Raw genomic sequence first — 13,928 nt, 5'->3', positions numbered from 1 at the left:
TCATTTTCAGCCTTCAGGAGGTCTTCTCTTTTCCCCAGCCAGAAACAATCTCTCTTTTCAACTCTTGTGGCATATTTATTAATAAAACCATACAGTTTAAGTGCACCAATGGTATTATCAGGTATGCTCAGTATTATAACTGAGTTCAGGTGTAAGGACCCTCATTTAGTGTAAGCTCCTTGAGGGATAGGGATCCCTCATGTATCTTTCTGTCTGTTTTCTAGCTTAGTGCCTTGAGAACTTGCTAGAATGTTTCTCTACACCTAGACTGTGAACTTGTTAACAGCAGAGATTTACTGGCATTTGACCTAGCAGTGCCAAGTGCCTAGAGGATACTCAGTATTTATTGGATAAATGAGTGAATTTATTTTAAAAAGGTGGTACATGTTTAGTGCATGGATATTTGTGAAGGGAATCGTTATCCCCTCCAGTATTCTTGGGGCTTCCCTGGTGGCTCCGATGGTAAAGAATATGCCTGCAGTACAGGAGACCTGGATTCAATCCAGGGTTGCGAAGATCCCCTGGTGTAGGGTAACAATTCCCTTCTCCAGAGGTACATGGTGAGTGTATGGATTTTCCTGAAGGGCTGTTTAATCATTGTAAAAACAACTGATCCCGGATACTTTGTTTTCTCTGATGTAAATAAGCTGCACCCATTTTCAGATGCTCTGCTACATCCTTTCCCATTACAATGTCCTCTTTAGTTTTTCTTTTTTCTCTTAACAAAATCAGTTCATCAATAGATGATTGCTGACTCAGGGAGCTCAAACTGGTGCTCTGTGACAACCTAGAGGGGTGGGTTGGGATGGGAGGTGGGAGGGAGTTTCAAGAGGGAGGGGATATATATGTACACCTATGGCTGATTCATGCTGATATATGGCAGAAATCAACATAATGTTGTAAAGCAATTTTTTTTTTAATAAATTACAAAATAGAAAAAAAAATTGATGATTGGTTATCCCAGATAAGTTTTAGTTTCCTGTATAGCTCAGATGCCCAAAAAATCCGAAGAAAAAGAGAATAAAAGATAACTTAAAATATATTGCATTTTTCTAGGCTTGGTGGTGGTTTAGTTGCTAAGTCGTGTCTGACTCTTGCGACCTCATGGACTGTAGTCTGCCAGCCTCCTCTGTCCATGGGATACTCCAGGCAAGAATATGGGAATGGGTTGCCATTTCCTTTCCCAGGGAATCTTCCTGACCCAGGAGTCAAACCCCAGTCTCCTGCATTACAGGCAGATTCTTTACTGACTAAGCTATGAGGGAAGCTTACTTATACTTTTAAAATGGCTTTTGACATTTGACCATTTGGGCAGATTTTTATATGGTAGCTTAGAAATCAAATTATACTAACTGTGCCTTTACATGATTGAAAATATATTTGTGAATTGCTGTGGTAAATTTAGTATTTACTTTTTTTCAGCTTGCTTGAATTTCCTGAAGTTGTGCAAAATAAAATATTATAATTATTGCCTTATTCACAATGTCCAGGTGAGTTGGTAGATATTAGTCATGTTCTTTGTTATTGGAACCGTCTAACAAACTCTGAATTAACAAAGTCTCCTATATATTACAGAGGGATTTTATCATACAGACTGGTGATCCTACAGGGACTGGACGTGGAGGAGAATCAGTTTTTGGGTAAGTTTCTTTATTTTCAAATAGATAAAAAATAGAAATTCTTCTTAAAAATGTTAAGTAGTTTATTTTAATCTGCATTTAAAAATATGGTTCAAATATAGATTTTTTCCAAGTTCCATAAATGTCTATAGCAAAAAAAGAAATATTTTTAATAATGGTGCCATTTCTATAAAGAAATGGTAACCTTATATGCTAACTCTAGTGCCCTATATATATAATCCTGGTATGTCTGTATTTCATGTTGAGTGTACTTATATTTTATAACCTTATTATATGTATTTTTAGTCAACTGTATGGTGATCAAGCAAGCTTTTTCGAGGCTGAAAAAGTGCCAAGAATTAAGCACAAGAAGAAAGGCACTGTGTCCATGGTGAACAATGGCAGTGATCAGCATGGATCTCAGGTTAGGAAATGCGTGAGGAGATGAAGTTTTGCTGGAGGGCACCCATGAGATTATCTTTTTGAACTATCTAGTAAGAAGAGAATTTCAACCAAAGATATTTGTTAGAATTTAAAAATTCTGAATTCTAAAAATTAAAAAATTCTCCTATGTTAAAAAAATCCTTATTATTTTGTTCTTTTGAATGTAAGGCATATCCTTTGGGAGGAGTTTAGAAAATATGGGAAAGTACAAAGAAGAAAATAACATTACCTATAATCTCACAGTTCATAGATCATCACTGTTCAGAGACAGAAAGGCCTGTCCTTGCAGTATTTATTACTTCTTTCAAAACAGGTCATGTTGAGCACATACCATTCACTGTCACAACATTCCCATTGGAGTAGATGCTTTTTTTCCTCAGAGTTTACATGTGAAAAAAATTGAGATTTGGTTTGTTCAGGTATTTTAAACAATTAAGCATCTGTGTATTTATTGATATTTCATGTTTAAACTTGGTGCCTTTCACTTAGTACTAGTAACAGGTGGGTGAGAAACACCTGTAACAAGTACTGAATGCAGTTAATGTAGAGTCTCTTGTAACTAACAGCAGTTTGAATTATATATATATATATATACACACGTATATATTTGCATTTATTAAATGTCTTTTTATATAGTTTCTTATTACAACAGGAGAGAATCTGGATTACCTTGATGGCGTTCATACAGTGTTTGGTGAGGTGACAGAAGGCATGGACATAATTAAGAAAATTAATGAGACTTTTGTTGATAAGGACTTTGTACCATATCAAGATATCAGGTATGGTTACTATTTATTATTAGAATGTACTACAGTGTTTTAATATGTGATGTTTGCCAGATAATGGGGATGGCATACATAGGACTGGATTTTGGATAATTCTAAAATGTGAATTAATTGGAGACAATAATAATCTTTATAATAGAGAAGACCATTACTGTACTAATTATAATTGCTTATGTTAGGAGGAAGTACTAATTCTTTAGGTTTTTAAAAAAAATTCAGATTTATTGAGAGAGATGACAAGATTACTAAGATAAAGCTATTCATATTACATGTTAGCATAATGCAGAGAATTAATATATAATATCAAGCAATCAAAAGCAATAACACTAACTGTCAAAGTATATCCTAGCAATACCCTTGTGCAATAAAATTAAAGAGCTTATGGATTTTGGGGGTTTTTTTGGCATTAGGGATACTTAAGATATTTGTTATAATTTTCATAAAAAGTGAAGCATGGATTCTGAAATAATATGAATGTAACATTTGACTTGGATTTATTTTGTAAGGATAAATCATACAGTGATTTTAGATGATCCATTTGATGATCCTCCTGATTTATTAATTCCTGATCGATCACCAGAACCTACAAGGGAACAACTAGATGTGAGTCAAGTCTTCTTATGATTGCGTGTACATGCATGTTAATGTTTTACATAGATTTTGGTTTTTACCTTTTTAAAACTTATTTCTCCAGAATGATTGTCTTGTTTGATCAGTAATACTAAGCAAAGTTTGCAGTTCTTTTTCTCTTCCATGTAGACACTCATTTTTCTACCTATCTTTTCCCTAATGTTCTTTCTTTAGTTTCTGTTCCACCAGAACAGTCTTGGCTCTGGATACAAATACCTTGGGAAAATGTTTCTCTTACCTCTTAACTCTAGATAGGAATATAGCTTTAAGACTAAATTACATTGTCAGCTTGTGAGGGAACTTTTCAACTGGGGACACTTTTGAGCCAGGCTGGAATGCAGAAATTTCTGTGGCATAGTGGAGACTTCCCCTCAGATCTTTTAAGGTGTAAATTTCTGCTTAATGAGACTTTCTCAAAGCTGAGTTTATCTCTATAGTTAGGATTTAATCCTTAATTTCTAAGATCATTTATCTTCTGTGTTCAGCACTTACTTGGATACCAGATAGTTCTTATATAAATGTCTATTTTAATTTAAAAATAAATTAGAAGCCTAGTTTAGCCCATATTAACAAATTAGCTTAAATCAGTTTTCAGAGGTTTATAAGTTTGTTTCACATTTGTGAAACAAATGTTTTAACAAAGTTGATGGAACTAAGAATAAAACATAATGTCTTATATTTCTTAGATTTTTCTATTTGTGTATATATATATGAGTAACTTCTGCCTTACAGAGTGGTCGAATTGGAGCAGATGAAGAAATTGATGATTTCAAAGGGAGATCAGCTGAAGAAGTAGAAGAAATAAAGGCTGAAAAAGAGGCCAAAACTCAAGCTATTCTACTAGAAATGGTAAAGTGATTTCTTTGTTCAAATAGTTGTTCAGCAATGTGTTCAATACATACTCATTGTGAGTTTATTCCTGACTTTTTGATAGTATTAAAATATTAAAAATTTAGCTCAGAGTTCTTTTCTGGGTGAAATTTTATATGACATCATAACACATATGAAAGTAAACAGTTTGGTTCTACTGTCAGTGTAGTGTCAAATGCATTTTAAACAAATGGGAAATGGGCATCTAGTTTATAAATATTAATTGGATTTCAGTTGCTTATACTTATCTCAGTTTTAAAGAGTTTCTTGGACTGAATTTTAAGTATAATAGAGAATAATGCTTTGTATATCTCTAGTATTGAGATTAAATAATAGAATAGTAATTATAGGATAAAATAAACCTGGGCAGAAATTGAACACTCTAAAATGTACTCCTTTTCTCTTTTACTAGCAATATGAAATCATTTGGGAAACAGTTATTCAGTACATGATTATTTCACCTACTAGGCTTTTATTCCCATTTCTTATTTTTGTGGAATAGGTATACCTTTCATGTAGTAGATCATCAATTTTGGAATGGATCAGTTCAGTTCAGTTCAGTCACTCAGTCGTGTCCAACTCTTTGCGACCCCATGAATCGCAGCACGCCAGGCCTCCCTGTCCATCACCAACTCCCGGAGTTCACTCAGACTCAGTCCATCGAGTCAGTGATGCCATCCAACTGTCTCATTCTCTGTCGTCCCCTTCTCCTCCTGCCCCCAATCCCTCCCAGCATCAAAGTCTTTTCCAGTCAACTCTTCGCATGAGGTGGCCAAAGTACTGGAGTTTCAGCTTTAGCATCCTTCCTTTCAAAGCAATCCCAGGGCTGATCTCCTTCAGAATGGAATGGATAGCTAATAATTAAGTTTTTATCACTAACATCATTTTATGTAGTAGAGCTTTTCAGTTTCATTATCTGTTTTAAAATCTGTGTTAGCATCACTAGTCTGAAGGAACAAATATTAAAGACTATAATTCAAGAAAACTTTACTAAATTAAAAAAGTTAAAAATACAGTTTAATGAACTGTTAATGATCTGTGTTACCTAAGAATTCTGACCTAGAACAGTCAACACCAAGACAAACTCTAAGAAAATTATGGACTTAAAAGAAAAATCTTTTGAACACCTGGCAGCAAGAGTAAGTGACTTACAAGGGAAAGAACATTAGATTATCATTAGAGTTTTCAACAACAAAAAATGGAAAGTTTATGCCAGAATAAAAGGGTTTAACATATTCTGTAAACTTTTTATTTTCAGAGAATTTCAAATTTACAGAAAAAAAAAATGCAGAGAACTTCTATGTACCTTTTACCCAGGTTCATCCTTTTTTTCTTTTTTTTTGGCCACACCACACAGCAAGTGAAACTATGAGCCATGCCATGTAGGGCCAGCCAAAATGGACAGGTCATGGTGGAGAGTTCTGACAAAACATGATCCAGTGGAGAAGGGAATGGCAAACCACTTAAGTATTCTTACCTTGAGAACCCCATGAACAGTATGAAAAGGAAAAAAGATATAACACTGAAAGATGAACTCCTCAGGTCAGTAGGTACCCAGTATGCTTCTGGAGAAGAGCATAAAAATAGCTCCAGAATGAAGAGGCTGAGCCAAAGCAAAAACAGTGCCAAGTTGTGGATGTGACTGGTGATAGGAAGTCAAGTCAAATGCTATAAAGAACAATATTGCTTAGGAATTTGGAATGTTAGGTCTATGAATCAAGGTAAATTGAAAGTGGTCAAACAGGATGGCAAGAATGAACATTGATATTTTAGAAATTAGTGAACTAAAATGGACAGGAATGGGTGAATTCAATTCAGGTGACTATTGTATCTACTACTGTGAGCAAGAATCCCTTAGAAGAAATAGAGTAGCTGTCATATTCAACAAAAAAGTGCAAAATGCAGTACTTGGGTGCAGTCTCAAAAATGACAGAATGATCTCTTGTTTGTTTCCAAGGCAAACCATTTTCACAGTAATCCAAGTCTATGCCCCAGCCACTAATGCTGAAGAAGCTGAAGTTGAACGGTTCTATGAAGACCTACAAGACTTTCTACAACTAACATCAAAAAAAGATGTCCTTGTCATCATAGGGGACTGGAATGCAAAAGTAGAAAGTCAAGAGATACCTGGAAAACAGGCAAGTTTGACCTTGGAGTAAAACATGAAGCAGATCAAAGGCCAACAGAGTTTTGCCAAGAGAACGCACTGGTCATAGCAAACACCCTCTTCCAACAACACAGGAGACAGCTCTGCACATGGACATCACTAGATGGTCAATACTGAAATCAGTTTGATTGTTTCTTTGCAGCCAAAGATGGAGAAACTCTATACAGTCAGCAAAAACAAGACTGGGAACTGACTGTGGCTCAGATCATAAACTCCTTATTGCCAAATTCAGACCTAAATTGTCTGGGGAGGCCTTACAAATAACTGAGAAAAGAGAAGTGAAAGGCAAAGTGAAAAGGAAAGATATATCTATTTGAAGGCAGAGTTCCAAAGAATACCAAGGAGAAATAAGAAAGCTTTCCTCAGTGATCCATGCAAAGAGATAGAAGAAAACAATAGAATGGGAAAGACTAGAGATCTCTTCAAGAAGATAGAGATACCAAGAAAACATTTCATGCAAAGATGGGCTCGATATAAGACAAATAGTATGGACCTGACAGAAGCAGAAGATATTAAGAGGTAGCAAGAATATACAGAAGAACTATACAGAAAAGGTCTTTATGACCCAGATAATCACGATGGTGTGATCACTCACCTAGAGCCAGACATCCTGGAATGCAAAGTCAAGTGGGCCTTAGGAAGCGTCACTATGAACAAAGCTAGTGGAGATGATGGAATTCCAGTTGAGCTATTTCAAATCCTGAAAGATGATGTTGTGAAAGTGTTGCACTCAATATGCCAGCAAATTTGGAAAACTCAGCAGTGGCCCCTGGACTGGAAAAGATCTGTTTTCATTCCAGTCCCAAAGAAAAGCAGTGCCAAGAATGTTCAAACTACCACACAATTGCACTCATCTCACACGCTAGCAGAGTAATGCTCAAAATTCTCCAAGCTAGGCTTCAACAGCATGTGAACTGAGAACTTCTAGATGTTCACGCTGAATTAGAAAAGGCAGAGTAACCAGAGATCAAATTGCCAACATCTGTTGGATCATCGAGAAGCAAGAGAGTTCCAGAAAAACATCTGCTTCATTGATTATGCTAAAGCCTTTGACTATGTGGATCACAGTAAACTGTGGAAAATTCTTCAAGAGATAGAAATATGAGACCACCTGACCTGCCTCCTGAGAAATCTGTATGTAGGTCAAGAAGCAACAGTTAGTACTGGACATGGAACAATGGACTGGTTCCAAATGGGGAAAGGAGTTCGTCAAGGATGTCTATTGTCACCTTGCTTATTTAACTTGCATTTAGAGTATGTCATGTGAAATGCCAGACTGGATGAAGCACAAGCTGCAATCAAGATTGCTGGGAGAAATATCAATAACCTCAGATATGCAGATGATACCACCCTTATGGGAGTGAAAGAGGAGAGTGAAAAAGCTGGCTTAAAACTCAACATTCAAAAAACTAAGATTATGGCATATAGTCCCATCACTTCATGGCAAATAGATGGAGAAACACTGAAAACAGTGAGAGACTTTATTTTCTTGGGCTCCAAAATCACTGTAGTTGGTGACTGTAGCCATGAAATTAAAAGATGCTTGCTCCTTGGAAGAAAATCTATGACAAACCTAGATAGCGTATTAAAGCAGACATTACTTTGCCAACAGAGGTCCATCTAGTCAAAGCTATAGTTTTTCCAGTAGTCATGTATGGATGTGAGAGCTGGACCATAAAGAAAGCTGAGTGCTGAAGAATAGATGCTTTTGAACTGTGGTGTTGGAGAAGACTCTTGAGAGTCCCTTGGGTTGCAAGGAGATCAAACCAGTCAATCCTAAAGGAAATCAGTCCTGAATTGGAAGGACTCATGCTGAAGCTACAATAGTTTGGCCACCCAAATTGAAGAACTGACTCATTGGAAAAGACCCTGATGCTGGGAAAGATTGAAGGCAAGATGAGAAGGGGATGACAGAGGATGAGTTGGTTGGCTGGCATCACCAGCTCAATGGACTTCAGTTTGAGCAAGCTCCAGGAGTTGGTGAAGGACAGGGAAGCCTCTCATGCTGTAGTCCATGGGGTCATTAAGAGTCAGGCACGACTGAGTGACTGAACTGAGCTGAACATGGCAAGTGTTCTCTTTGACCAGGGTCAAGTGTTTACCCACTGTGTTGGGAGCACAGAGTCTTAGCTACTGGACCATGAGGGAAGTCCTCCCCCCCGCCCCCCACCTTTTTAAAAATGTGTTTATCCAAGAGGAGACATTTCACATCATAATCTTGCCTGAAATCATCTCTGAGAATTTTTTAATATATGTATGAAGGAATATTGTTTCCCCATCTAAAGGCTCACGGTAAATATACTTTTCTCACAATGAAAATAACAACATCATTAAATCATGGTTTTATCTCACTGTCACCCTCTCGAGTTCTTCAGTAGAAGGTGATTTGCTTGGTTCATTGTGGTAGTTGACTATGAAGTTAACTTTGGTTTGCCTGAAGTAGAAGATGATATATGAGGTCAAAAAGCTCAAAACTGTATCCAGGAATTGGTGCTCCATACTGCACAATAATATGGAAAAGAATTTAGCATTACTTACGTAAAAGGCTAGATTCAATGTAATAGTATTTCAAAAATTTAAAAACAAGCAAAATTAAACACTATGTTAGGGTTATATACCCATGTGGTAAAACTAAATCTGTAAGGGAATGGCCAAGAAGGAAAACCGAAGACTCATTTGTGGTGAGAGAAGAAGGATAATGGAATCAGGGAACATTTTACTGGTAGTTCTTAGGCTGGTTGGCACCATGGGGTGTTTTTATTTTCATGCTACTTAATTTAGATATACTTTTTGTAAATTCTTTAAAAAATAGATCAAGTACTTGAAAAAAGAAAAAATAGAGATAAAACTGGGACTCTAAAGCCAGTAGACTTGGTAAATGTTCACTTTGTGTGAATACTATGCTTGTTACTGTTACTGCCAGGAAGAATGGAGTTTTGAATTTTGAAATCTGTTTAGATCTCTTTCCCAGAGCCCACAGTTAATAATGTAACTTTAGATATTTTAGGGAATCAGCAATGGGGGCTAACTTCATGGTATTTATGATGGAAATTAGATAAAGGAGTTGATTTATATTCTTGTTTATTTATCATTTAGGTGGGAGACCTACCTGATGCAGATATTAAACCTCCAGAAAATGTGCTGTTTGTTTGTAAATTGAATCCAGTGACCACAGATGAAGATCTGGAGATAATATTCTCAAGATTTGGGCCAATAAGAAGGTAATCTCTAGAATTAGTGAAAGATTTAGAGAAACTAGGTATTGGTGGTTTTCTAATGACATTTTTGAGGAGTCTGTGAACTATAGAGGAAATTTATACTATGAGTATGTTGGATGTTAGGGAAGAAAAACACATATGTATGCATATGTGTAGATATGTGTGTGTGAATGTGTTATAAATTGATTGATTTTCTTACAACACATACATTTCAACTCTAAATGTGAATGAAACAGTTTAAGTGTAGTTCTATAGTATTTTCAAAAACCTTCTTTAATATTTTAAATGTTTATCTCATTTAAATTCTCCCTAGAATTTCCAGCAACTTATTCCAAAATTAATTTTAATCTAAGTTTTCTAAAATTTTCCTTTTGGTTAATTTTGCCTGTGTTATTAATGTAAAAGTTTTGAAGCTAGTATTTCTTTGAGAAAGGGAAGTATTTTATAATTGATTAAAAGTATTATGTTTAGAATTTCCTTTTATTTCATGTTTTTTCTTCTGTGAAGCCATTCTTTATTATTCCTATTGAAAGAAAATTTTTTTTCTAAAAGACTACTTGACTTTATTCTTCTACTCACTGATAGTATATCATCTTTATAAAAAATTCTTTTGCTGTTACATCTTATTTTTAAATTTGACATTATATACTGATTTCCTGCTAAGGAAGATGAGAATTAACCTCTGTTTCTATCCTACCCTGTTCATTCTCCCTGCCTGCTACTTTGGTTATGTCATAACTTTCGTTAAGTCTTCGTTCAATATTTACATTTTAATGTGTACTTATATATTGCAACAGCTGAACCATGTGCTATAATGTGATTGCTTTTCCTTTCACAATTTTTTTTTCCTCCCACAATGTTTTATATCCCTGTTTCATATCATATTTTTAAAACGAGGCTTAAGATATATGAGCAAAAAGGGTTAAACCAATTGTGTTAAATTCCACCTTACTGGCTGTTTCACTTGGTTATTAAGATAGATTGGTTCTATGTACTAGCTGTACTTATGGGATTAAATTTGAGCCTTGTTTATATTAAAATTAAAAAAAACCCAAATCATAAGTTTACTAATGAGCATGCATATATATATGAATGTGTGTGCATTATTCTGTAGTGGCATTAGATAGTCTATAATTCATTTGTATTTGACTAAAAGTAAATTATGATTTAAAAGAATTTTTAGCAGTAATTTCCCTTTGCTAAAGAAAAATTAAATATTTTTATCTTGTTCTCCAGTGTTTTAGGAATTCAGGATTATAGGCCTGTATAGGGCATTCATAGTAGAATCTAGAAAACTTGGTTGCTAGACAGGTCAATTATTTTAGAAAATAATTATTATTTAAGATATTTGAAAGAATATAATTCTGTGAATTTAACTTTGCCTTTTAATAATTGGCTTATTTTGGTTTTTACTTTTGAGAAGTAAGAGTGAATGCTCTCTCTTTCTTTCTTTTTCCACACTTAATTTCAAGTTGTGAAGTTATCCGAGATTGGAAGACTGGAGAATCCCTTTGTTATGCTTTTATTGAATTTGAAAAAGTAAGTCATAGCATAGCTATCTTAAATTTGTATATTTTGTTGTTGTTGTTCTATGATGTTAAAAAGTGCAAAAATGTAGAGAACTTTTTCTAGTCTGTAAGATTAGGAAATTAGTTTGCCTTTTCTTTAGCACCTAAGAAAAATAACTTTAATTATATTTGAATAGAGAATAAGTTTAATATCTGTTAATGTTAGTATATGTACTTTTACTTACTTTGGGTTCAAGATCAACCTGTGTGAATGTATCTAAAACTTCTTTAAAGTTTTAGGTAAAGTCCTTCACATTCTATAAATAAGCTTTCAGTGCTGTTTAGGTAGGTATAATAATTGAGTAGTAGAAAGAAAACTAGTTTGAGTGTTACTATGATCTAGATACTAATTTGAACTCTGTCACTGACCAACTATTCTTTGATATTTGGCAGTTTATTTAGAATTCTTTTTTCTAGGCATTATTTTCCTTATAAATAAAATTTGAGGTTTGGATTAGATAGTACTTTCTAGATCTATAATAGGAACGATAGCTTTTATTACTCAAGTAATTTTCTTTAAGCAAGTTTTATGCTCACATTTAGATCTCATAACTCTGAGATAGGTACTATCCTCCTTTTCTAAATAAGTAAACTGGGACACACAGTGGTAGCATGACTTTTTTAAAATCGTGCACCTAGTTAATGTCATAGCCTTCTGTACTGCTGTTTTATTTTCAAAGGAATAGTTAATAACTCAGTTAACACTCTTTGTTACAAGTATTAACTACCCATATTTGTAAAATTGTTCAGATTGAAAGCATTGTACTCATATGTTTAGTGTAATTGTTAAAAAATCATCAAATTTAAATGTGACTTATACAGTGGCTAGAAATATTTGTATTCTAGTTCTTCTCTGTACTTTTCTTCATCTGATAAATAAATGCCAAAGCTGTTACTTACTCTTACTCTGTTACTTACTGTTTGAACTTAGATATGTCTGGTGCTGTTCCTACTACTTTGGGCCATTATGCTAGGCTATGTTATTTCTTTTTGTAACTTTGGACTGATGTATGTCCAATAGTAGCTCATCCTGAATTATAATTGTTTCAAAGTATTTGTCACATGCCTTCTGTATTTCAGGCAATAGATACTGCAATAGGCCCTAGGGGTTCAAAATGTATACTGGAGGGTTGAGGAACATAGACACGTAACAAATTATACCTAGACACTGTGTCAAGTGTACCAGAAATAATATTTACAGGGTACATTGCTGTCAGCAGAAAGGAGATCTCTCTACCTTTAGTTTGCTAGTTTGCTATGAATGTTTTTTTCTCATAGGGTTGTTATCAGAGTTAATTGAGGTAATAGATGCAAAGCATTTGGTGCATAAGTATTCAAATTTTAGTTTTAGTAACAAGGAACTTTTTGTATTTTCAGTGTTTATTCTAGCCGCAAAAATCTTTTCCATAAAGATTTATGCTTAAGTTTTTATAATTACTCTCAGGAAGAAGATTGTGAGAAAGCATTCTTCAAAATGGACAATGTGCTTATAGATGACAGAAGAATACATGTGGACTTTAGCCAGTCTGTTGCTAAGGTTAAATGGAAAGGAAAAGGTTTGTTGTTCATCTTCATTTGTTTCTGTTCTGCTTTGCATTCTTGTGTGTGTGTTTATCTCCTTTGACAGTGCTGTTAATTAGAAATGGTCAGAGATGTAACTCCTCCTGTTTGATTTTATGTACCTGCTTTCTAGTGTCTAAGGTGGCTAGGGTGGGTGTGGGGATGTGTGTGGGTGTTTTTATTTTAAACTAATGAGGAATATATTTTCTACACTGTATTATAAATTACTTATAATTACTCATTGGAGACATGACATGTTTCCAAAGTAATTATTCTGACATCAGTGGCTTGGTTCTTCTAGATGCAAAACTTTCTTTTGGCCACACCATGCAGTGTGCAGGATCTTAGTTCCCTGACCAGGGATCAATCCTGTGCCATCTGCAGTGGAAGCAGAGTCTTAGTCACTGTACTGCCAGGGAAGTCCATGATGCAAAGGCTTAATTCTTCCTTCTAAAGTTTGTTTGTTTTAGTTGTTTTATGTGTATAGCTCAGATGGTAAAGAATCTGCCTGCAGGATATAAAATCAACATACAGAAATCCCTTGCATTCCTATACACTAATAATGAGAAAATAGAAAGAGAAATTAAGGAAACAATTCCATTCACCATTGCAATGAAAAGAATAAAATACTTAGGAATGTATCTACCTAAAGAAACTAAAGACCTGTATATAGAAAACTATAAAACACTGGTGAAAGAAATCAAAGAGGACACAAATAGATGGAGAAATATACCATGTTCATGGATCAGAAGAATCAATGTAGTGAAAATGAGTATACTACCCAAAGCAATCTATAGATTCAATGCAATCCCTATCAAACTACCAACAGTATTTTTCACAGAGCTAGAACAAATAATTTCACAATTTGTATGGAAATACAAAAATCCTCGAATAGCCAAAGCAATCTTGAGAAAGAAGAATGGAACTGGAGGAATCAACCTGCCTGACTTCAGGCTCTACTAAGCCATGGTCATCAAGAAAGTATGCTACCGGCACAAAGACAGAAATAAAGATCAATGGAACAAAATAGAAAGCCCAGAGATGAATCCACACACATATGGACACCT

At 34.7% G+C, this 13,928-nt stretch overlaps 1 protein-coding gene across 1 annotated transcript in view; it reads left to right on the top strand.

Moving 5' to 3' along the window:
• The window catches only part of PPIL4 (peptidylprolyl isomerase like 4), a 34,424-nt gene that overhangs the window by 3,903 nt on the left and 16,593 nt on the right, over positions 1-13,928 (top strand). Inside the window, 9 exon segments of the mRNA XM_052645886.1 lie at positions 1,423-1,490; positions 1,576-1,640; positions 1,926-2,043; positions 2,700-2,842; positions 3,355-3,451; positions 4,211-4,327; positions 9,612-9,736; positions 11,206-11,272; positions 12,746-12,857. Coding sequence (XP_052501846.1) covers positions 1,423-1,490; positions 1,576-1,640; positions 1,926-2,043; positions 2,700-2,842; positions 3,355-3,451; positions 4,211-4,327; positions 9,612-9,736; positions 11,206-11,272; positions 12,746-12,857 — 912 coding nt within the window.

The sequence above is a fragment of the Budorcas taxicolor genome, chromosome 9, assembly GCF_023091745.1.
Source record: "Budorcas taxicolor isolate Tak-1 chromosome 9, Takin1.1, whole genome shotgun sequence".
Taxonomy (NCBI): domain Eukaryota; kingdom Metazoa; phylum Chordata; class Mammalia; order Artiodactyla; family Bovidae; genus Budorcas; species Budorcas taxicolor.
The sequence above is the reverse complement of the archived record's forward strand: the minus strand, read 5'-3'. Positions and strand labels throughout refer to the sequence as shown.